General features: G+C 36.1%; 2 protein-coding genes across 2 annotated transcripts; one reads left to right on the top strand and one right to left on the bottom strand.

The window, feature by feature from the left end:
- Positions 1 to 1,249: 1,249 nt before the first annotated feature.
- On the top strand, positions 1,250 to 3,840 carry LOC114269489 (gibberellin receptor GID1B). The gene is made up of 2 exons (XM_028210819.2): positions 1,250 to 1,848; positions 2,259 to 3,840. The coding sequence occupies exons 1-2, from the start codon at positions 1,810 to 1,812 to the stop codon at positions 3,255 to 3,257; spliced, it is 1,038 nt and encodes a 345-aa protein (XP_028066620.2). The 5' UTR covers positions 1,250 to 1,809; the 3' UTR covers positions 3,258 to 3,840.
- A 6,841-nt stretch (positions 3,841 to 10,681) lies between these two features.
- On the bottom strand, positions 10,682 to 14,102 carry LOC114269490 (uncharacterized). Its single transcript, XM_082905489.1, has 3 exons — positions 14,001 to 14,102; positions 13,113 to 13,157; positions 10,682 to 11,266 (listed from the first exon to the last, which is right to left on the bottom strand). The coding sequence occupies exons 1-3, from the start codon at positions 14,083 to 14,085 to the stop codon at positions 10,974 to 10,976; spliced, it is 423 nt and encodes a 140-aa protein (XP_082761615.1). The 5' UTR covers positions 14,086 to 14,102; the 3' UTR covers positions 10,682 to 10,973.
- Between the last annotated feature and the right edge of the window lie 9,922 nt (positions 14,103 to 24,024).

Here is a 24,024-nt window from a genome sequence, read left to right on the forward strand (position 1 = left end):
TCTCTATATCTACTTCTCTCATTCAATCTCTTAATTTTTCTACATTTTCTCTGTTATACACTTGTCTTTTCCTATTTTAATGGAGAAAATTTTCAAATTCTGAACAAGTTATTTTTGAGTTTTAGTTACAGGTAGTGAAAACTGTAAAATTTTACAGTTTCAATTTATTTGGTGCTATAATGAATTATGGTTTAAAATTATACAATTTTGCAGTTTCATAACATTATTTAAAATTGTAAAATTTTACAGTTTCATAACATGTTTTCAGTTTGATTAACAAGGATAAATGCTTAATAGATTTTTGCTTTGAAACTGTAACATTTTACAGTTTCAAAGCTTGTTTTTTATTTTGACCAATATTGGAGATTATTTGCTTAAACCCTACAAAAATTAAAAAATAACATATGTTTTTTCCATCGTTGTTGTTTTTTGTCATTATATTTTTTTCGTTTTAGTTTATCAATATTTAGTACATTTTGTTACGTTTTTTCGCTCTAATTTCTCCATTTATTTTTTTTTTCTCGGGAAATATTTTGGACATTGCAATGAGTCTCTAATGATATTCTTAACGTTCAGCGAACGTTCTGGACATTCCAGCGACTTCCATTAGCGTTTAGAACACTTCGGTGAACTCTGGCGACTTTCCGGTGATATTAAACATTCCGACGAGTCTCCAGTGACCGTATGATGGAAATCCGACAATAATGGGATGCAGTAGTGTTTGTAAATTAAAAAATAAAAAAATAGGATTTTTTTATAATAATTAAAAAGATATAGGACTAATTGGTGCAAGTGTTATGTTTTGAGATTAGATGAGTTTTGAACTTTATATTATTGATAAATTTTCCAAAGATAAAATAGATTTTTTAGCCCAATAAGACAAAATGTCACATCCAAATCATAATCATTTCATTTTTTCTCCCACAAAAATAAAAAAAATCAAAAAATCAAAAAATCAATCACAAACGAGGCTTTTTAGCCCTCGGGCTAAAATTGCCAAAAAATTAAAAAGTTAAAAAGTCAACTCACATTCCAAACAAAAGTTTAATATGATATAACTTTTTGATTTATAAATATTGTATTAAAAAAGAAAAAAAAATGAGAATAAAATAATAATACTACAAATTCAAAATTAATTATTCAAAATTTACTTAAAAATAAAAATCAAAAATTTAAATTTATTTTACTCATAAATCTCACACATCATCAATTTACTTTTTATTAGACATTCTCCTTCTGATTAAATTCTAATTGTGACATCCTATACTTTTTGAGAAGAAAATGGTGGGAGGAGGTGCAACATAGTAAATTAATAAAATAATTAAAATTTGGAGTTGTTTTGTTTTTATTATGGACCTGGTGGGTCCATTCAAACAGTTTAATTCGGCCGCCCGCTTTGTCGTCTCTCTCGTCTCCGTCCACCACCGTCGTCCCTTTGCGTTTGACTCAACACCTCGCTCTCCTCCCTTCTCTTTCCTCTCTCCTCCCTCTCTCTCTCATCGCCTGTCTTTGTGCTCTTCTTCTTCTCTCCCGTCTCTTATCCAACACGCCATCACCCAACTCTCTCTCTCTCTCTCAAAATATTTGATCTGAGCCCTCTGTTTTTTTATTTCAGAAGTGTCTCTTCTTGTTCAGAACTCAACTAGAGACACAAACCCACACCACAACCATCATCGCACCAGTCCTCTCCATCTTTTTCGTCACTTTGAAAGCGTTATTATGAGTAGTCAAAGACTAATCTTTCTGAACATCACTGTTTGTTTTTGAGGTTTCTAAAAAGCTTGAATCTTTGTGGGTTGTATAGTCCTCATGGCTGGTAGCAATGAAATCAACGCTAATGAATCCAAGGTGCTCACCTTTCTCCTTTCAATTTCGCCTATTTTCCCTTATTTACGAGCTAATTATGTGTTGATTTCTTGATTTTCCGTTTGCTTTTCGTGCTTTCTCTGTTGGGTTTGAGTTTCTCTGTCCTCAAAACCCAAAAGTTTCTTCTGTGGGGAAAAAAAGTATCTAACTTTACTCTGATTGGAATGATTTTGATTTGTATTTTGCTATTTTTTGGCTAATCCCCTGTTTATTTCAAGATTTCCACACAAAAAATCTCATTATCTTCATCTGGGTTTACATGATTACTATTTCAAATCTTCCTTTATTATCAAATTATAATTGAAAAAAACACTATTAAGTATCGTACGGCTCTGTTTAATTGATTGGTTTTTCTCATCATCATCTTCAAAATCTTTGGTGGTTCTTTACAGAGAGTGGTTCCACTGAATACATGGATCCTCATATCAAACTTGAAGCTAGCTTACCACATGCTTCGCCGCCCGGACGGCACATTCAACCGTGATCTAGCCGAGTTCCTCGATCGCAAAGTCCAAGCCAACACAATCCCAGTTGACGGAGTCTACTCTTTCGACGTGGTCGATCGATCCACAAGCCTCCTCAATCGAGTCTACAGACCAGCCCCAGAAAACGAGTCTCAATGGGGTTTAGTAGAGCTGGAAAAGCCCTTAAGCACCACTGAAATCGTACCTGTAATCATCTTCTTCCATGGAGGAAGCTTCAGTCACTCCTCCGCCAACAGTGCCATTTACGACACGTTTTGTCGCCGCCTCGTTGGCCATTGCAAGGCTGTTGTGGTGTCTGTTAACTATCGCCGATCGCCCGAGCATCGATACCCTTGTGCTTATGATGATGGATGGGCTGCTCTGAAATGGGTTCACTCTAGACCTTGGCTACAGAGTGGGAAAGATTCAAAAGCCTATGCTTACTTAGCTGGAGATAGCTCTGGTGGTAACATTGCTCATCATGTTGCAGTGAGAGCAGCTGAATCAGGAGTTGAAGTATTGGGTAATATACTTCTTCATCCTCTGTTTGGCGGGCAAGAAAGGACTGAATCAGAGAAGAAATTGGATGGAAGATACTTTGTGACGATTCAAACCCGGGATTGGTATTGGAGAGCCTATTTGCCAGAAGGGGAAGACAGAGATCATCCTGCTTGTAACCCGTTTGGACCGAGGGGGAGACCGATTGATGATCTGATCAATTTCCCGAAAAGTCTTGTGGTTGTGGCGGGTTTGGATCTTCTTCAGGATTGGCAATTGGGTTATGTTGAAAGGCTCAAGAAATCAGGACAAAAGGTGAAACCCTTGTTCCTGAAACAGGCCACGATCGGGTTCTACTTCTTTCCAAACAATGACCATTACTATTGTCTCATGGATGAGATAAACAGCTTCGTGAATTCTAACTGTTAATAGAGCGTATAATAATATTACTAATTACTACTACTCTTAACTTTGAACAGAAGCTTTTGACACTTCACTCGGGTTCTTTTTTTCTCTCCCCCTTTTGCAGTGATCTCGTGTAGTTACATATTATTGTGTAGTTGTTGTTGTCGTCATGGTGGTGACTCTGGGTACCGGTTGTTGTTCGCTCTGATTATATTTGCCATTGCCAATTGCCTTTCTTGGTGCAGAAATGGGGTTTTTTTTGCAACATGAGAAGGCTGGTTGCTTTGGTTAGTTTCAGCAGAAATTGTGACTCATTCATGGCAGCATTTTAGCAGAAAATACTAAAATTTCAAGCTTTTACCCCGTTGAGCCTTCGACCATGGAGGATGAGGGAGGTGTAGTGCGTACTACTACAATGGGGGGTAAAGTTTGGTGGGTTGTTGATTTGGGTTTCAGTATATGGCTACTACTATTGTAAAAGCTAATTTCAGAAGATGAACTGGGAAAATGTTCATGCTACAACTGCTGTGAACTTGTATGTTATACTTGTGCTCTAGAAATATATATATATATATATATATATATAAAGGTTTTGTTTGGTAACTAATCACTTTGTATATGCTCTTCTTTCTCATGGAAATGGTGGTTGTTGCCAAATCTTGTTCTTTTCATGTTCGACTTCTGGAAAAATTTCCCCAAAATTGAACCTTTTTTCTTGGCAAAAAGGGCTTTCTTCTTGACTAGGTTACCTCGCAGGAAGTCTTCTGGCTCATCTACAAATTAATTAATCACTCTGAATTTTCAAGTTTCGTTTGGATCAAAGATTTTAATAAAAAGATTTGTGAAGGAAAATAAAAAAAGAAAGGAAAAAATGAATGAAATATAAGATTTTAATTTTTTTTCTTCCATTTTCTTTTTCCTTCTTACTTTTCCCTTATGTTTTTCTTTTCTTCTATAATTCTTTATTTAAATCGTTGATCCAAATACATTATTTTCCCTTGATATAGTGAGTTCAAGATTCATTCGGTTGGTTAGAAACTCTTTGATTGTATTTGGGTTTGGTTGAGAAATTTAAAAAAAGAAAAAGAAAAAGAAAAAATAAGTGAAATATAAATAAATAAAATATATATATATATTTTATCTAATTTGATATATATATTTTTTTCTTTCTAAATTCTTTAACCAAATAGTATACAGTGTTAATAAATAAATAAATATACGCACATAAAAAAATATTGATATTTGACTTGGTTTAATCTGCAGTGGCCTAAGCCTACGGATAATATGAGAGGTAAATTATTATAAATAACAAAATACTATGATGAGAAAAAACAAAACTCAACACCAATATTCGAGTTCATTGCGCATTCACAAACTATAATTGAAAGTTATCTTTGTAACCCACTATGGATCAAATTCTGAAATTCACCACTTAAAGCCAACACCAACTGTGTTTCCTTTTCCATGAGAGGGATCTTTCTTAGTCATCTACTCAAAAATGGCACAAGGACCCCATTGTCTTCCCAAATAGCATCAACAATTTAACGAAAGAATGATTGGACACAAGCCCAAATCATGGTTTTTTTTCTTTCTTTCTCGCCATCTTTCACCGTCAATTTGATTAATCCTTTTGTCAGTTCTTGATTTGCCCCTGTTGTAGATGGGACTGTTTGGAGGCTGGGAAAATAGGAAACAACAGGGGGATTGTTCTTTGTTCTTTGTTTTTGAAAACAGAAAACTTATCAAACTAGTGGTTGGGAATTTTTGGATTTACAAAGGGGACCACTTTGATGATCCACAAACATGAAACACCTCCTTGTAATTTTTAAAGCTCTGTTTGGATTGCTTTTTTTAAAAAAATAGTTTAAAATACCCACTAAATGGTAAAAACAGCTAAGCTTAGACAAGGACACCAAACCCTGTTTAAATTGACTTTTTGGGCCTTTGCTTAGAATATGTGCTTTATTAGTTTGCATCTGTCAATCCACTTTAGTTTGTTGGATTATTTTATATATATATATATATATTTTTTGCTTTCTTTGCTTGCATTGTCTTATTATGAAAATGTCGTTTACTAATGAGTTGGTTTTAATGCTTAAATATGTTTTCTATTACAACAAGATGAAAGTTATTGTCATCAATTTGTTTTGTTTTGTTTTGTTTTTTTATTTTATTTTCTTAATCACGATTATGGCCAGATTTGTTAATTTTGTTTGTCGCCACTTTAATTTATTTTGACGGGTTGTTTGTGGCAGTTTGCATATTCACATCTTTGATTCTTTTTGTAGGACATTTTTTACCAAGGGCTTTGATAGAGACTCTCTTCAATTATCACCCCCACCACCATCCCCCCTCCCCCCACACACACGTGACGGGTGGTGATTAGAGGAAAAGAAGAAAAGAAAAAAAAAAATCTGACCAATCAGAGAGAGAGGGGGTTAAGGGGGTGGGGAGAAAGGAGGTCTGAATCTTTTTCCTTTTACCAATTCACAACAAGAAAGTTTAATTACACCTAATTAAATTATAAAATAAAACATAAAGGATGAGGATTGGATCTCATTTTTTATTCTACAATTTAGTTTTATACGATAAGCATATCTCCCCCGAGCCATCTTGAATTTCTTGAGTTAGTTCAAACTAATTGTATTTTTAATAACTCAAGAAGTTTTGCGTACATAGTTAGGTAAACCCCAATCGTAATAATCAAAGATTAACTAGTAATCTTATAAAAACAAAGCACAAAGCATAGACTTCATCAACCCATGTGCTAGCTGATTTTACACCATTGACTACTACGAGGCAAATCAACGACCTAGTGCCCAATTTTTTTGTCCGATCATGCTACGTAGCTCGAATGTCGCGGCTCGAAACGCGGCTCGACACCAAAACGACGTCGTTTTGGTGTCGATTTTGTTTTTTTTTTTTGTTTTTTCTTTCTTCCCTGGTTTTGCAGAACGAAGAAGAAGAATGGAGAGAGAAGGGAGGAGGAGGAGAAGGAGGGGAGGGGGGCATAAAAACTAGTTTGAGGAGGAGGGGAGGCTGGGCAGACGACGGTGGTGCTGCGACATCGGCGGGGCTGCGACGGAGGAGGAAGCAGAGGCGGCGGCGAGAGCTACGACGACGGCGGGAGCTGCGACGACGGCGGGGCGGGGAGCTGCGACGACGGCGGGGCGGGGAGCTGCGACGCCGACATTCTTCCTCTCCCTCCCTCCTCTTTCTCTCCCTCTCCCTCTCCCTCTCCCTCTCTTCCTCTCGAGCCATTTTCGAGCCTGGTAGCTTCGAGCTACCAGGCATTTTCCTTTTTCGTCATTCTTTCTACCTTCTAGTTAATTGGCTAAACTAGAGATGTGGGTGTTAAACGTGCAAAAAAAAAAAATCCATATTCAATACCTAGAAAAATAATATGTAATTTAGATTTAACTCAAGTATGATAAGATTGATACTTAAAATGAAAAAAAAAGGACAAATAATTACTGAATAATAATATGTAAAAAAAATTTGCAACTTCATTGGTTCGAGCATCGTGTGAATAATATGACACGATGCTCTAAAATTACTTAAACATTTCACTATTGTTTCAACATTGTTGATCCCAAGTTTGGATAATTAAGAAACTATTAATAATTACTTGAACATTTCATCATGTTTCAACATTGTTGATTTGTATAGTAAAAATATCATGACAATTAGCACTTAAAACTCGGATCGAATCCTAACATAGACATGAGTCTTAATACAAAAACATGCCACATGTTTTTTTAAATAGGAAAACCCTTTGCACCCTATGGAAACTTTTGTCGGAGGAAATGAACCTCATTGTGGTGAGTTTTTTTTTTTTTGTGGGTATTTTGAGATTGATTCTATGACATGAATACATGCATTTTGTATGACTCTTACAAATCTATGCATTTTCCATATTTACCAAAATAAATACATGCATTTGAATCTCACTTTGGTGAAATGTTGTCAAATGAATTGAACCTGATTTTGGTCAACAGTAGTTGAGAGTTTTTTTAAAAATTTTGAGATTTTTTTTTTTTCCTTTCCCCCCCCCCCTGTACTTGGGCATGAATGAATGCATGGATTTTGAATCTATTAGTCACAGATTCGACACCACGTGCTTCATACAGTGAGAAGCAGGGGAGGAGGACTGGTCTGGTCTGGTCTACCATAGCAGATGGTGAAAAAAAAGGAAGAAAAAAACATGATAGAGTCCAAAACATAGAAACAAACCAAGTAGGACAATGTTTCGAAAAAAAAGTGAATGCTAAAGTCTATAAAGCAATAATGGCATATTTGATGTTCTTCTTTATTGCCCCCCTTCCCCTTTGCAAAACAATGGGCTGACATCCCTCTCTCTGCGGGCTCTGGGAGTGGGTTAAAATGTTGTTTGGTGGGGTCTTGGTTTCTACACTTGACCAGCCAGCCAGCATTCACTGTCAACCTTACTTGCTGTGACTCACTAAAGTTGTGAGTTCATGGACTTATTGCCATGGTTTTTAGTGCATTAACCTCTTCTAATTCACATTGCAAAAAGATTCAGAGAAAAAAATGTGCTCAATTCAAGTCTTGTTCGTTTTATATTTTGAGTCCATTTCAAACGAAATTGATAACAAATTGAGTTCAAATAGTCAATATTTTATAGTGTGTAACAGCTTATAAAATCAAGTTGTATCATATTTAAATTTGACTTGAGAACTTAATATACTTAAAAAATACATTCAAATTTAATTTATTTACATAATAAGTTACTTTCAAATAAATTTCTAACGAATCAATCATGAGTAGAACTTGAATAACCTAATTGGCCCTACTTTGAGGCAGGATAGCCCACCCATAGATCGAATTGTCTTCACCTCTGAACTTAATGCAGTTCCATTTTATGGCCAAATTTTATTACAATCCAAGCAAATGGTTAATATCCAAGTTTGGTATAAAGAATCATCAATCATAGCTCTGTTTGATTTCTTGTCTTAAAATACTTAATTATTGATTCGTATGGTGAAATTTTTATATAATTTAAAAATTTTGAGTATTTTGAGAGAAATAGTTATCATTACGTTTTTAAATTGAGGAAATACCAATAGCCTATTTTATTATGGGATGTGATGGATGAGAGGGAAGTAGAATAGAACAAGGTACAAGAAATTGGCATCACTGGAGGTGATGACTTAGTGGAGAAAGCAGCTTTCTCTTTGGGAGTGAGTCAGGTTCGAATCTTGTGGGATGCGGATTTTGTTTGGCTTTGTCGAGCTAGGCTCTTTCGGACACCTTGTATTGTATTCTGATTGAAACTTAGCCTCTTCTATAACATATGGCCTAGCTCCATTGGTGCCTCGGTGATGGGTCCCTTCTTATGAATTGGGTTAAATTTGACTGGTAACCGGTTACCCCGGAACCAAGACCTACGGATGGTGTGATACTCCCATAAAATGTCTTTTTTTTTTTCTTTTTTTTTTTCAGTTCAAAAAAAAAAGTTGCAAGAAATTATCACATTTAATGGAGGAAATGGGAACCCAAAAAGCAGTTGTGATCAAAATGTATATCAATGGGGAAGTCTACAAGAAGAAAGGGAAAGAGCATGAATTTCACATTTGCATTGGCATTTTGTTGGCCTTTCTCACCTAACTCAACCCTGCTTTCAAAGTACAATTTGTCTGTTTCCAACTCTACTTTTAGGATATAGCCATGTCCAAATATTTATTTATTTATTTATTATTATTTTTTTCTTGTCATGGTGGCTTTGCTACATTTGGACCACAAGCTATTCTCAATGAGAAATACAAGTGGCTTGTTTGTTATACAATACTGGATCTATTCAGGGGCTAGGAGTCCTCTATGCTGTGTCCCAATTTACCCATATTAGTGAAGGAAAATTCTAAAGATCCATAAATTCATACAAAAATTTGATAAGAATGATATGACAATATTATTATTGTAAATAAGTTTATTTTTAATGATGTTTTGGTATTTGTTTTGAAATGAAAAATTCACTATGAACTACATTATTATGTTAAAAATTATGTATAAATTTTTTATTTATATAACATTATTCATTGTTGAATCATGTAAAAATCACGAGACACGGACATTGGATCCTCAGTTAGAGAAAATTTTTAAATTTCAGTTAGATAAACATGGATGTAGCTCAAAAGTCTAAACATGTTCGCTTGTCTGGAAGTACAAGCTCAAAATACATTTTTTTTTTAACTTTGAAATAATCATCTTATTTTAATTTATTTAAGTTATTTTTTATTTAATAAGTTATAAATAGAAGTTACATCAAATAATTTAACATAAAAAGTCTATTTTGGCAATTAAAAAAAAAGCCAACTTATTAGTTTATTGATTTATTTGAATTACATCATCTCTCTACCTTTTTGCATGTTTTTCCTTTAAAAGTCAAAAAATTGGTTTTTTCCTTACTTCCCAAAATAGGCCAAAATAAGTTATAAGTTGTACAATTAAGTTGGCTAGCACTTTGGCTACCAAGTCTCTTTTAAAAGGAGATCTTGGGTTCCACTATTAGGAGTGGAATGAGAAGGCAAAATTTTCTGAACTCCCCCAAATACTAATCTAACAACTACGCACTAAACTTTTGCCAATAAAAAAAAATAATTTGAAACTAGATACAAAATATTACCGTTGAATAATATTGAATTTCTTTGACAGTAACTTATTGTGATATCAGAGTGTAATTCTGGGATTAGGATGTTTTGTATGAATTCTTGTCGCTATTTTATGGATGGATGATGATCTTCATTTCATGAATAAAAAATCTTTATTTTAAATTTAAAAATAGAAAAGGAAAACGAGGTAATTGTAAATAATTAATTTTGAATTTTATAAAATGAAATGGAAAGGATCAAATTTTATTGAGAAGAAAATAATGGTCACAACATGATTATTAATCTGCAATAACAATTTAAATAATATGCAGTAATTGTTTAAATTTATAGAAAAAAATGGTTAATCATTATTCAGAAAATATAATTCTATTGAAAATATTAATCATGAAAATAATCCATCTTTAATAGTGGTAAATAATTTAACATAATATCACAACATAAAATAGAAAAAGTATAAATTATAATATTTGCAAGTGTTTAACCAGGGAACATTGAGCATAAATAGGAGGAGGGTTTTTTTTTATAAATCTGTGTCATCACAATAGGTACATTTACAAGCTAGAAACATGATGTACAAGAACTTTGACTTAACACATTATACATACATGTATGTCTCAACAATTGCAAATCAAGAGAGAGCTTTTATTTGATAATAATGAAAAGAAAATGTTTTTAATCATTACATTCAAAGCCCCTGTTTAGCGGTGTATGTATTTTGACTTATTATTTGATCTGGTTTGGAGGGGGGGTCCCCCTGGTCTGCATTGGAGTGTACATAATAATTCAACAGATGCCTCCTCTCCTCTGACATGGAAAACAGGGAAGCAAACTATCCTTTTAAAATTGAATACTTTGAATAAACAGAATCATATTTACAATTGTTGATGTAGTGTGCAGAGATTTGTAAGATTGTAGAGGGAAAACAAAACCAGCACATGATTTAGAATTAAAAATTGGTAGTTCTGCTCCTACGACTGATTTCCATGACATTGCTTCATGCTCGTACAAAAATTGAGTAACATAGAATTCCCAACTCCCAACTGAAATATTCTACAAAATCTAGAACAGAGGTCCAGCAGTTGAGAGAGTTTATGTCACTGGTGGTAGACAATCAATCTGCAAACTGTTCTACGGCTTCCAGCTGATAATCCATTGTTTGTGCTGCAAACATCAAATTTGCACAGTCCTTCCAACATAGATATTGTGTCTCATAGATGGGTTGAATACTGTAAATCTCTTCATTGTAAAATCCTCTGCTGCTATAGTTCCTGAAAATTGAGCAATGAGCATGTGGGATGGAATTGTGTGCAAAAAGAAACACACTACCTCCAAGACTGCAGCCAAATTTGTTCAAGTCATAGGCATTCCACATCACAGCAGCCATGGTTTGTCCAAAACCTACAGCTGTTTGTGTAATATAATATATTGCAGTCAATCGATTATGCGTACCAACTACATCATCTATCACATGTACATACTTAAGTAATAACTAAACCTGCTAGTATGGTTTAAAGAATAAACAACACTATCAATCATCTTTGGAGTCGATGCATTTAAAGGAGACCTTGTCATATAAAACATCATAAGCACCAGACATTCTCAAGCACAAGCCTAGATTAGAGGTTTTTTTTTTTTTTTTTTTTTTTTTTTCCTTACCAAAGTAAGGAGCAATTTATCGATAGGTAATCATCAATTAAAGATCCTACGAATTCTCAACCAAGTTCCACATGTTCAATTTTCTATCAAAAGCAAGAAATAAGCAATACTATCTCAAGTTAAGATGCAAGTACACACAATGATCAGTGCCACAGATATTCGGGGGTTGACAATTAGCATGTGCAATATCATATTTTGGTTAAGAAATAAGCAAGATCTCAAGTTAAGCACACACATTGGGGGTTGACAATTATCAAGTGCAATACCGATTTCTAATTCACATATCTAATGCTTTAGAGCCTAGCTAGTGTCCAGCAAATTTGCCAGTAAATTTGGTTTAGGAGTAGAAACGAATTTCACCAGAAAGTCATTTCAAAAGTTGGGATGAAACTTTCAAGAAAATTTTAGGAAAACCACTTCGAGACATTTTGGAAACATTTTGGAAATTCTAGATAAGCTTGTTAGAAATTTAGAGTGAGACTTCTTTTTCAAAGGGAACCCAAAAAAAAAAAAAAATTGGGGGGCTTTTCCTAGTGTTTTATTGTTAAGTACAGAAACTAGGTAATAGTATCCTCCCAATCAAAACAGCTGGCAAACGGGTAGAGTACGACACAGAGTCTACTAGACGCAGTTCAACTAGCAGAAACTCTTTGAACAGCTAAGAGTAAGAAGTCCTCAAATGAGTGTGATTTAAATTACTTCTCATTTCATCCTTATTCACATCATCATTCCCTTGTCATATGGATATACCATTCATATTGAAGGGAGCAGCAGCGACCTTGAAGAAAGTATTGACCCAATATTCCTCGGCACAATGCCCAATTAGTTTTCAATGTGGATGACATGGTGGTTAAGGCCTGGTTTAAGGCCCAACAAATATTCCACAGAGTGGTTAAGGCAAGCATGATGCCTGATTGGTTAAGACCCAGTTTAGACATGGTGGTTATACCATTCAACGTAATCAATATCACAAAAATCAGCTGGATAAATAATCTTAACTTCTTATTTGCATACTCTTGTAAACACAAGTCACACACAATTAAAAAATATTTCACAACATACAAGGCGTAATGAGATTGAAATCATTTTGCACGGATGATTTTGGCAGCCGAGCTGCTACTGAAAAGTAGCACAAAGTGGGTTCCAATCTTGTCTTTCAATTAACCTGACTACTATTTATGCCCACATATCATATACGGACTCGCACTGGAAAAGTATAAAAGCAAGCCTCACAGATTAAGATTGTATTTACCCCATGCTCACAACAGAATATTCGAAAAAAATATATTGGAAATTTATTTTGAGCCATCCAATTTTCTGATAATTAAATGGGAAAGAGGGGAGCATCTAAAGGGGGGAGCAACTAAAAAGGGAATAAAATGAGTTAACAAGAAAAGATTAATCTCCATGTGTGATGGAAGTGATGTTTTTTAATAAGCTGACACTTGGGAACTTATTATATTGCTGAGATTATATTGTTCACCAAAAATACTGGGATAAATCTAGGCCAGATATTAATTGTGCTTGAGAACGAAGAATGAATTTGAAAATGAAGTGTGATTCCCTGTATTCAACATAAAATTTTCTTTTTTACCTCCAGAATATGCATTGGAACAGGGAAGGTCTGCATCCTTGCACCCTACACAGCCAAACATCATTGAATTTAAGAGAGTAGAAGATGACAAATGGGCACAAAAGTGAACGTTGTCGTACTTATGTCTAATACAAACCATGCCATCTATGCATACATGAACATAGAAATCAGAGTGTTTTACATGAGACATCAAACCAAAAGATGCCACAATAGCATTATAAACTACAAACCAAATGGAATCTGTACTTCATCCTGCAGATGCAGTGAACCATTTGCAATTATGAGCGGAATGCTCCTTCAACCGTTCGAGCACATACATATGCACTTTAATCAAAAGGTACACTACAAAGTTTCTAGTGTAGCATCAAAATATCACCTTGGATGTTAAATTATTAGAATGAGCTAATTTGGAAACCCTTTTCACAAGCAACTTTGGTGTCAGCAGGAGTTAAACATAGTTCATTCCAAAAATTTGAATGACTAGTTTCACTCCTTTAGTTAATTGTAACATCTTTAGGCACGCCAAAGTTAGCATTTCAACATAGCTTATTGAATGAATCACAAATTGTATTTGTTTCAATCAATTGTCAACCTAAACAAATAAACAACCAGGTCAACACTCATAAATCATCAAAATTCGAAGCATTACGAAAACATACTTCAACCCTCCACAGTTCCACCCATTTTGGCTCTTGGGTCACAATCTTTAGAATCTTTAGAAAATCACAAATAAGGGCACATTTATGTTATGATATGATGCGCAGAGAGTAATTACTAGGTAAAAGGGTCAACAAAAGCCAAGAACGCAACTAATTCAACAACTCAACACAAATTGAGGAAGATCCATTGGAGTGAGTGGTTCATGAACAGAAAAACACCACCCTTTACCTTCGAGCAAATCCCCGCAGTAACTCCATTTGTCAGCTAACAAACCGATGGTGCTCCGGAACAGAAGGGTTTGGTCTAAGAACATAAAAGGCTATGTTTGCCATTTATTTTTTTATTTTTTATTTTTTATTTTTTTTTCCTGCTATTTTAGTCATAAAACGATAGAATATATTTAAGGGTAAATTTTATTAATATCCTTTGAGGTTTATGTTTATTACAATTTTCTCTCACCTTTTGAAAATTATATCCCTTTTTTTGAGGTTTAAAATTTTATTACAGATTGCTTCCTCTAGCAATTTAGGGTATGTTTGGTTTGTGTTTGAGAGATGTGTTTTAGAGATAAAAAGTACGAAAACATGTTTGGTTTGGTTTTTTTTAAAAGATGTTTTGGAAAATTATTTTGAGATAGAGTTTTGGAAAAAGTGATTGATTTGATATGTGTGAGAGAGAGATTTGTTTGGAAAACTTGTTTGGTTTACAAGTTTTGAGAAAATTTTTTGGGAAAATTTGTTTGGTTTGATTATTTTTGAAAACTTATTTGTAGAGAAAATTTCCCAAATTTTTTTCAGAAAATCAAACCAAACGAGCCCTTAATTTTTTTAAATGTCAATTTTATCCTCATTGGGTAAATTACATTAACACCCCTCACATTTTAGAAATTGCAATCTCCTCCCAAGATTTAAAGTAGCATTACCAATTGCCCTCTCGGTTAGTATTAGTTGAAAAATAAATAAATTGGGAAAAAAATTAATTGTAAAAAAAATTAATTGAAAAAAAAAATTGTTTATCAAATTTTTAAATTTCTATTTAAAAACCAACGTAAACTCATTTTTTGAATTTACGTTTTTTCCTCAAATTTACAAACTGACACAACCATTTATAAATTAAAAAAATTATCAAATAAGTTTTTATGATATTTTTTTAAATTTTTATAAATATAAATTGAAAACTGAAAACGAAATAGTTACCAAACAGGCATCATATGGTAAAAATGTTGTAAAATTAACAAATAATTAAATAAGTTATCAACGTAAAAAATGACTTATCAAAAGATTATTAGGTTATGTATGGTTTGATTTTTATAAAAAAAAAAATTAAAAATTAAAAATTAATTTGGTTAAGAAATAAAAAATAAAAAATAATTATTATTTTTATATAATTTTATCTTTCGAGTGTAATAAACATAAATCTCAAGGGGTGTCAATGTAATTTTTATATTATGTTGATTTTTAAACAAAAATTTAAAAATTTGACTAACAATTTTTTTTTTAATTAATTTTTTTTTCAATGAATTTTTTTCAACTAATACTAACTGAGGGGGCAATTGATAATACTACTTTAAATCTTGGAGAGAGGATTATAATTTCTAAAATGTGAGGGGTGTCAATGTAATTTATCCAGTGAGGAAAAAATTGGTATTTAAAAAAATTAAATTGCTGGAGGGAGCAATCTGGAATAAAACTTTAAACCTCAGGAAGGGAGATGTAATTTTCAAAAGGTCTCAGAGAGTGCCAATATAATTTACCCTATATTTAAATAATAATTATTTTATTTTTCCTGTCATAAAAATCAAAAAAAATTAAAAAATACATCCCAAACAAACCAAAAAGCTAAAACGCCCAACCACATTTCAAATAAAGGCAAAATAACTTCGGATAAATTAAACTGCCATCCCGAGTTGGGGAAAAATAATCTTTTACCTCATAATTTTCATATAATTATATTAATCTAATCACACAGACCTCCTTTTTAATAAATCAAAATTAGTGGACATAGTTTAAAGAAATAGATAAAGTAAAATATATATTTTCAATATAAAAAATAAAAAAATATCATTATTAAATTAAGTGTTATCTAAATGAAAATTTAAAAAAATTTCAATATAATTATATTAAAATTGTGAAACTTATATATATATATATATATATTAAATCTTTAAGAAAGTCAATGTAATTTATTCAAATAATTTTATAACATATAATTGTTGGCTACATATTTTGTAAAAGCCAGTTACAGTTCGACACGTGGCAGAGTAAGGGTAATAAAGGGAGGTTATTCAAGCCTTTAATCCTGATCGTACACGTGGCAACAAATATTGGTCCTCACATGATCTGAGTAACACTAGATCAATGACGGGATGCAAGATGACATATCTTCAACGGTTACTCATATTCAAATTCAAGTACAAGAGGGAAACTCAACTGCCAGTAATGGCGTAATGGAGCTACTTGTAAGGAAGCATGATCAGCGATCATGGAGGAGCGGTTCGACAGTTCGAAGTGCAGTTCGAAGGTCATCACTGACGAGTATAAATAGCAGAGCAGCCCCCAGAAAAAAGGACGGACTCAGATCATACAAACCAGTCATTTACTTCATATATTTTCTTTTCCAGTCTTTTACATTTCCAGTCTTTAAATACCTGTTCTTTAAATACCTGCACTTTAAATACCCGCACTGCACTTCAATTCATAGGAGTAGCTTCAAGTAGATTCAAGTAGATTGCTGTTGTAAACCTCTCTGAGGCTGAGTTCGAACCATTGTAAGTGTTCATTTTTATGAAATACTTCAATTGTTCTTCATATTACTATTATTTCTATTAACTTCTCCTAAGTCAAGCCACTAGTAAAAGTCCTCTTCATTGAGGCTGAAAAGAACTAAAACACAATCGTCTGATAATTGGTTGGCAATCACAATTTCTGTAAGGACTGATTGATCCTTACTGGCACGCTCACATTCACAAAAATACGCTTCGAAAAGCCAAAAAGCCAACATATATTTTTGGCACGCCCAGTGGGACTTAATTAAAAATGGCTAGAAGAAGACGACAAGGAGAAAATGAACGCTTGGAAGAAGGCGTGGAATGAGAGGTAGAAATACCAAATCCAGAGGATAATGTGGTAACACATCCTGTGGAAACTCCTATATTGTCAGAACCTATGGTCGAACAGACCAGTACTTCTGGACAAGAACCATATGTTCATATTATTGGACAAAACCAAGGAATTGGACCGTCCACTGTGCCATTTATTCAACCAACAAATCCATGGGATGGTTTAGTAAATGCCATGAGACAACAATTAATGAACACAATGGAAAGGTGGGCAACATCCTTTTTGGATCGAATGAATACCCACCAACCAACAAACACAAGACACACGGAGGAAGTTGTAAATGTCCCCCAACAAAGATTGGCTAGAGAAAAACAGCCTATGCAAGTTAATGGACATTCTAATGGTCAAACTAGTACCCAAAACTTTGAAAGACCATCACCTCAGTCTTGGTATGAACCCATTTCAAGGCCTATAGCAGGCCAAAATGCCTCAGTACTTAATAATGAAGCCACACAGGTTGGTGGATCTGGCCAAGTACAAGAAACTGGCATAAGAATGGTTACAAATCCCATGTTCGAAGCCATGCCTGGCACAAGGGGGTACACTAATCCCTTATTCGAATTTACACCCGGGGGGTTGGAGGGTTTTCCTACAAATGGCAGAGACACGACACCTGTTCCAGCACCTTTTGCAGGTCCTTTCGCAGGTCAGGTTCAAAGGGGTTACCCATACCCTCAACAGCAACCTGCACCGCAAGGACAACCAGCCCCAAATTTACCACCTTATGGACCAAGAGGACCACAAGCACAAGTTTGTCCACCAAATCCTGTGTTTGCCCCTCCAGTAGTGGTTCAGCAGGCACAAAATATGGTCCCTAGAGACCAGATTGCTGATATTGTTAGGGAGATATGTGGACCAATGGCTCGGGGGGTCCAGACTCCTATATACAGAAAACCATACCCAGAATGGGTAGATAGGGTACATGAATACCCAAGGGGATTCAGGATACCAGATTTTACCCTTTTTTATGGGACTGGAAATCAATCAACGATAGAACATATTGCTAGGTTTGCCGCTCAATGCGGTGAATTTACTAACCATGACTATATGAAACTGAGATTATTTCCAAATTCCCTAACGGGGGGAGCATTCGTATGGTACATCAACCTTACACCTGGCTCCATTCAAAATTGGCAACAAATGGAAGAGGCATTTCATGCCCAATTCTTCCAATCAGAGCCAGAAGTATCTATGGCAGATTTGGCTAGATTGAGTCAAAGGCCTGAAGAAAAGGCTACTCAGTTTATTGCCAGATTTAAAAGGGCTCGAAATAAATGTAGAGTCATCCTGCCAGAACCAGAATTCGTCAGATTGGCTCAAAATGGTTTAGAATTCAGGCTTCGAAAGAAGTTTGATTCAACTGAATTCAGAGATTTGGTCGAATTAACCTATAAGGTGTCTCGATATGAAGCATTATTAGAAGAGGAACAAGATCGAAATAATGCATCATATAAGACATATTATAGAGATCCTAATTATGAAATAGATGCAGCAGAGATTGTAGGCAAAGAACCTGTAATTTGTGAAGCATTAATTCATAAGGATACAACTATAGACCAGCAGTTTAAAAAGAAAGACTTTCATAGAAAATACTCTTTCGATTTAACAAAAGCAGATGACATCTTTGATCATTTGCTCGCGGCTAATTTCCTTAAGTTACCTAAAGGAGTAAAACTACCATCTCCAGATGAACTAAAAGGAAAAGTATACTGTAAATGGCATAATTCTTGGACTCACTCGACTAAAAACTGCATTGTTTTTCGAGACAGGATCCAAGAACAGATTCGAAAAGGAAGTTTGAAGTTCTCAGCTAAAACAGAAAAAGCCATGGGAATTGACAGTGATCCCTTTCCAGAAGTTGGAGAGGCAGCAGCCAATGTCATTACATCAGACTTTCAGAACTTGTCCTTGACAGAATTGGAGGAAGTCAATGTGCAGATGCATGTTGCTAATCAAACCAACATCAAGAAGAATGCTAGAAGCCTACCAGTTATTGAACAAGGTTTCTCGCACCAGAAGGAACATTCTGATGAAGAATCACTGGATGATGATTCTTTAGAAGCAGCGGTAATGCAGAGAATGTGCCCCAGGTGCAGACTCAGTTACAAGTGGTTGAAGGGGCTCCCAACTGATGGGAAGCAATACTACAGGGACGTTCAGAGACGTCCTAAGTCAACCAATGCTTACAACAAAAGGCCGTATCCGGCTAGTGATAGGCAGAGACCACCAGTGGTTGAGCCTGTGGTGAACAGAATGCATGACAAAGGCAAGAAGCTCTTGCATGAATCCAGGCCACATAACTATTATAGAATGGAGAGTAGCCATTCTGAAAGAAAACTGGAGAGAGGTTCGGTTCATGGAATCAAAGCCAGAGATTGGCCCCCTAGACCAGTTTTACGCAGGACAGAAAATGGTCACCCTTATCGAAGGTCTGAATCAGATTCAAAACACGAGGACAAAACTAAGCACTTACCTTTACGGCCAGTTTCGAAGATGGCTTCGAAGGTGGAAAAGGGCAGTTCAGCATCTGAATCAGCAAGTTCATGGGTACCTGGAGTCCCAGATTGGTTTGTAATGCAAAACAAACCTAGAGAATTGCCTGTTCGAGGAGATGTTGTAAACCAAGGCAGGATGATCAGGCCTCCTATGGTGGCTCCAAATAATTGGGTGCTGCTTAAACACCCAAAGACAAGGGAACCAGATATGATCCCAGTCATCTCAAGATCACAGAGAAGAAAAATTCAGTGCAGGTACACCCAGTATCAGAAAGATCTGAAGGAAAGTGGAGAAAATTCTTCACCAGTCAAAACGGAAGGAAGGAAGAACCCAAAGTCAGACCATGCTCCAAAGCCAGTTCCACAGAGCAAAGTGGTCTGCAGCCGAGAACAGTTGGCCAAAGTTCATTCTGAACTGAAAACCAGAGAGAAGGCTAGTTTGGTAGGGTTGGAGAAAGCTTTGATGGAGACAGATAGCGAGACCGAAGAAGAGATTAGCATAAGCCAGAAGAAAGAGGTCGTAGAAGAAGAGATGTTCGAAGCCTTCATGGCTGAGCAAACGTTTCTGACTGAAGAGCCAGTTGAGAAAGATCCTTCGAAGGGATCAGTTAGCAATGAAATACCAGAATACATCATGCAGGATGTTTCTGAGGGAGTCAACCATAGTAACCAAGAGGGTGAACAAGTACAGCCAGCCATCCAGTTTGGCTCGTTTCCCCCAGTATCAGTGAACATGGTACACATACTACCACAGGAATTCCAAGCTGGAGATGAAAATCAAGAGGGGCAGGAAGCTGATCTAGTTCAGATCTCTAGTGAAGACTCGCAAGCAAGCATGGTGCAAGATAACTTCGAAATGGTTACCCCGATGGAAGATGAATATGAAAGTGAGGAAGTAGTAAGCATCAATCTATCGTATCCATTCGAGTACCCCTTAGATTCGATGACGCAGCACGTCAGGCCATTGTACATCAAGGCTTTCTTTGATGGGATACAGCTGAACCGAGTCCTGATAGACAATGGGGCAGCAGTAAACCTACTCCCGAAATCTTCTTTGAAGAAACTAGGGAAAAAGAATCCCAGGTTGATACCAACCAGCACAACCATTGTTGGTTTTGCTGGAGATAAGCAAATGGCTCAGGGGATTCTACCCATTAATTTAAGTGTGGGAACCAGGGATTGTATGACAGCATTCTTCGTAATCGACAGTAATGCTAAATACAATGCTTTGCTTGGAAGGGATTGGATCCACACTAACAAATGTGTGCCTTCTTCTTTACATCAGAAAATCATGATGGCTTTAGGCAATGGAGAGACAGAGGAAATCGATGCAGATCCTCAACCCTTTATAGCCTGTGCAGACTTTGCAGAGGCTAAATTGTATATTGAGGGAGTGACACCTCTCAGTATACTGATGAAAGATGACAGCTCAGCCGAAGTGACGGCTGATGAGGAGGTGACGCACCTGAAGCACTTAGTCCAAAAAAGTGCTGATGAAGAGGTTGTCCTTAGAGATGACAATGATGCCTGGTTATAGGCAAAGAGAGGAACCACAAGAAGTCAAGTCCTTGGCTTTGATTAAATTTTCAGCATTGGACATAAAAGCAATATTCCAGAAAGTTCAGGAGCAAGAGAGAGAGGCCATGATAATTGGCTGCAAACAGCAGCAGCAACAGGCTAGAGTCTTGACTCTTGGTAAGTACTGTGCCTTGGACATTGAAACAAAAGTCCAGGAGATACAGGAAGAGGAAGCCTTGTGGACAGATTTTGTCTATGAGGAGGAGGACAGAGATATTGAATTGAAGAATCTGGGGGCAGAACCAAGCTTGAAGATCACTTCAAAGGTAGAAGAAACCAGAGGGAGTTCTCATGCACAAGATCCTTTAGAAGAAGTAAATCTAGGGGAAGGTTCTGTACAACAGCCCACCTATATAAGTGCTTGTTTGAATGCTCTGGACAGAAACCAGCTATTGGTTGTTCTGAAGAAATACAAAGATTGCTTTGCATGGTCTTATAATGAACTACCAGGATTGGATAGGTCATTAGTGGAACATAGGCTCCCCATGAAGCCTAATTTCAAGCCTTACAAGCAGAAATCAAGGAGGATGAGTCCAGAAGTAATTCAGAAGGTCAAGGAAGAGATCCTTAGACTCCTCAAGGCAGGTTTTATTAGAACAGCTAGGTATGTCAAGTGGCTATCTAATATTGTGCCTGTAGTCAAGAAGAATGGCAAAATGAGGGTATGTATTGATTTCAGAAATTTAAATCTGGCAACTCCCAAAGATGAGTACCCTATGCCCATAGTGGACTTGCTGGTGGACAGTTCAGCAGGTCACCATGTCTTGTCAATGATGGATGGGCATTCCGGCTATAACCAAATCTGCATTGCAGAGGAAGATATCCACAAGACAGCATTCAGATGTCCTGGGAATATTGGCACCTTTGAATGGGTTAAGATGTCATTTGGTCTAAAGAATGCTGGAGCTACATATCAAAGAGCCATGAACACTATCTTTCATGATCTTATTGGAGGATATTTGGAATGTTATATTGATGACATTGTGGTTAAGTCCCAATCCATGGAGGAGCACCTGTTTCACTTAGAAGCAGCTTTTGAAAGGATGAGGAAGTTCAAGTTAAAGCTCAATCCTCTTAAATGTGCTTTTGGTGTATCATCTGGAAATTTCTTGGGCTATGTTGTTCACAAGAAATGAATACAGATTGATCAGAATAAAGCCAAAGCAATCATTGAAGCCAAACCCCCATCAAGTAAGAAAGAATTACAAAGGTTCCTTGGGCAGGTTAACTTTCTTCGAAGGTTCATTTCTAACACTGCAGGGAAAACTAAAGTATTTTCTTCCTTGTTAAGGCTGAAAGATGAAGAGGAATTTATGTGGACAGCAGAGCATCAAATTGCTTTCGAAGGTATCAAGGCCTACTTGGCCAACCCTCCAGTGCTGATGCCACCAAAGGATAACAACCCCTTGAAGTTGTACATAGCTGCAGCAGAAGATTCATTGGGAGCTTTCTTGGCCCAAGACAATGAAGAAGGCAAGGAGCAAGCTGTTTATTACCTTAGTAGGTTTTTAAATTCTTGTGAATATAAATACTCAGCTGTTGAAAAGCTGTGCCTTGCTTTGTATTTTGCTGCAATAAAATTGAGATACTATCTTTTACCTACAACTGTCTTGGTAATTGCAACCACGGATTTGGTTAAATATATGTTATCTAGACCAATGTTGAGGGGAAGAATTGGCAAATGGATGCTTGCCTTATCAGAATTTCATCTAGAATATGTCCCTCAAAGGGCAGTAAAAGGGCAGGTTTTAGCCAATTTTTTGGCAGATCATCCATCTCAAACAGAGAGCCAGGAGATAATGGAACTTGGTATGGCCAGTGTTGAGCCATGGCAAATGTGGTTCGATGGGTCGAAAGCAAATGGGTTAATTGGAATTGGTATTGTAATCAAGTCTCCACAGGGGATAGAAACTACCCATGGTTTTAGAGTGGATGAAGCTACCTGTTCCAATAACCAGGCTCAATATGAAGCCTTAATTGTGGGACTAGATATTCTTATTGGATTACAAGTACATGCAGTTGACATATTTGGAGATTCTCAATTGGTGGTTAACCAAGTGAAAGGAATTTTCAAGTGTCAAAGCATAAGTATCCTGCCATATTATGTTGTTGCATTACATTTGCTTTCTCAGTTTCAAATAGCAAATGTAACCCATGTTCCAAGATTCTTGAACAATAGAGCCAATGATGTGGCTCAAAAGGCTTCGAACTTCAAGAGAAGGGATAATACCCAAAGGGACATAAGCCAAACAATATATCAGAGATTAATACAACCTTTGAATAAAACGAATGTGATCTTGGAAGTCAATCATAATGACTTACAAGAACAAGATTGGAGGCATCCAATAATGCAGTACTTGGTTGGTCCATCTTCGAAGGCCAGTAGAAAAGTTAAGTTGCAGTCTATGCAATATATGATATATGGTAATGCTCTCTACAAAAGGGGGGGAGATGGCTTATTGTTAGAATGTCTAGGCCCGAAAGAAGCATTAACAGCCATGGCTGAGGTTCATGAAGGCATCTGTGTGGTGCTCATCAACCTGGTGTAAAAATGAGATGGTTGCTTCGAAGGCATTCCTATTATTGGCCAACCATCCTTAAAGACTGCATAGAATATGCAAAGGGATGTCAGGCATGTCAAAAGCATGGCACAATAAGGCACGTGCCCATAACTGACCTACATGCAGTAGTGAAGCCTTGGCCATTCAGAGGGTGGGCCATGGATATGATGGGAAAAATACACCCACCTTCTTCGAAGCATCATTGTTTCATTTTAGTGGCCACTGACTACTTCACTAAATGGGTCGAAGCTAAGCCATACAAGGTGTAACATGCCCGGGGGGTACCCACGCGCGTTAAACAGTTCGGACCCCCGAGATCTCTTCGATCTATTCTCACGAGTGCAATGTGAAACATAGATGAGAGTCCAGTTTTGGCAACTTTTATTGAAAATCCATTTTATTACAATTTTGTCAAAAATGGACTGCGTCATCAGATCTCAGAGTCGCCACCTAATATTTATTTTGGGAAAATTAGGAAACCCATGACTCGTGCCAAAGC

This window comes from Camellia sinensis, chromosome 14 (assembly GCF_055761805.1).
Source record: "Camellia sinensis isolate YWXY chromosome 14, ASM5576180v1, whole genome shotgun sequence".
NCBI lineage: Eukaryota > Viridiplantae > Streptophyta > Magnoliopsida > Ericales > Theaceae > Camellia > Camellia sinensis.

Coding starts and splice junctions, on each gene's coding strand:
- LOC114269489 (XM_028210819.2), top strand. CDS start 1,810: ATGGCTGGTAGCAATGAAATCAACGCTAATGAATCCAAG. Junction 1,849..2,258: donor TCAACGCTAATGAATCCAAG/GTGCTCACCTTT, acceptor GGTTCTTTACAG/AGAGTGGTTCCACTGAATAC.
- LOC114269490 (XM_082905489.1), bottom strand. CDS start 14,085: ATGTTCTTAGACCAAACCCTTCTGTTCCGGAGCACCATCGGTTTGTTA. Junction 13,158..14,000: donor CTGCGGGGATTTGCTCGAAG/GTAAAGGGTGGT, acceptor TTGGCTGTGTAG/GGTGCAAGGATGCAGACCTT. Junction 11,267..13,112: donor TTCCAATGCATATTCTGGAG/GTAAAAAAGAAA, acceptor TTACACAAACAG/CTGTAGGTTTTGGACAAACC.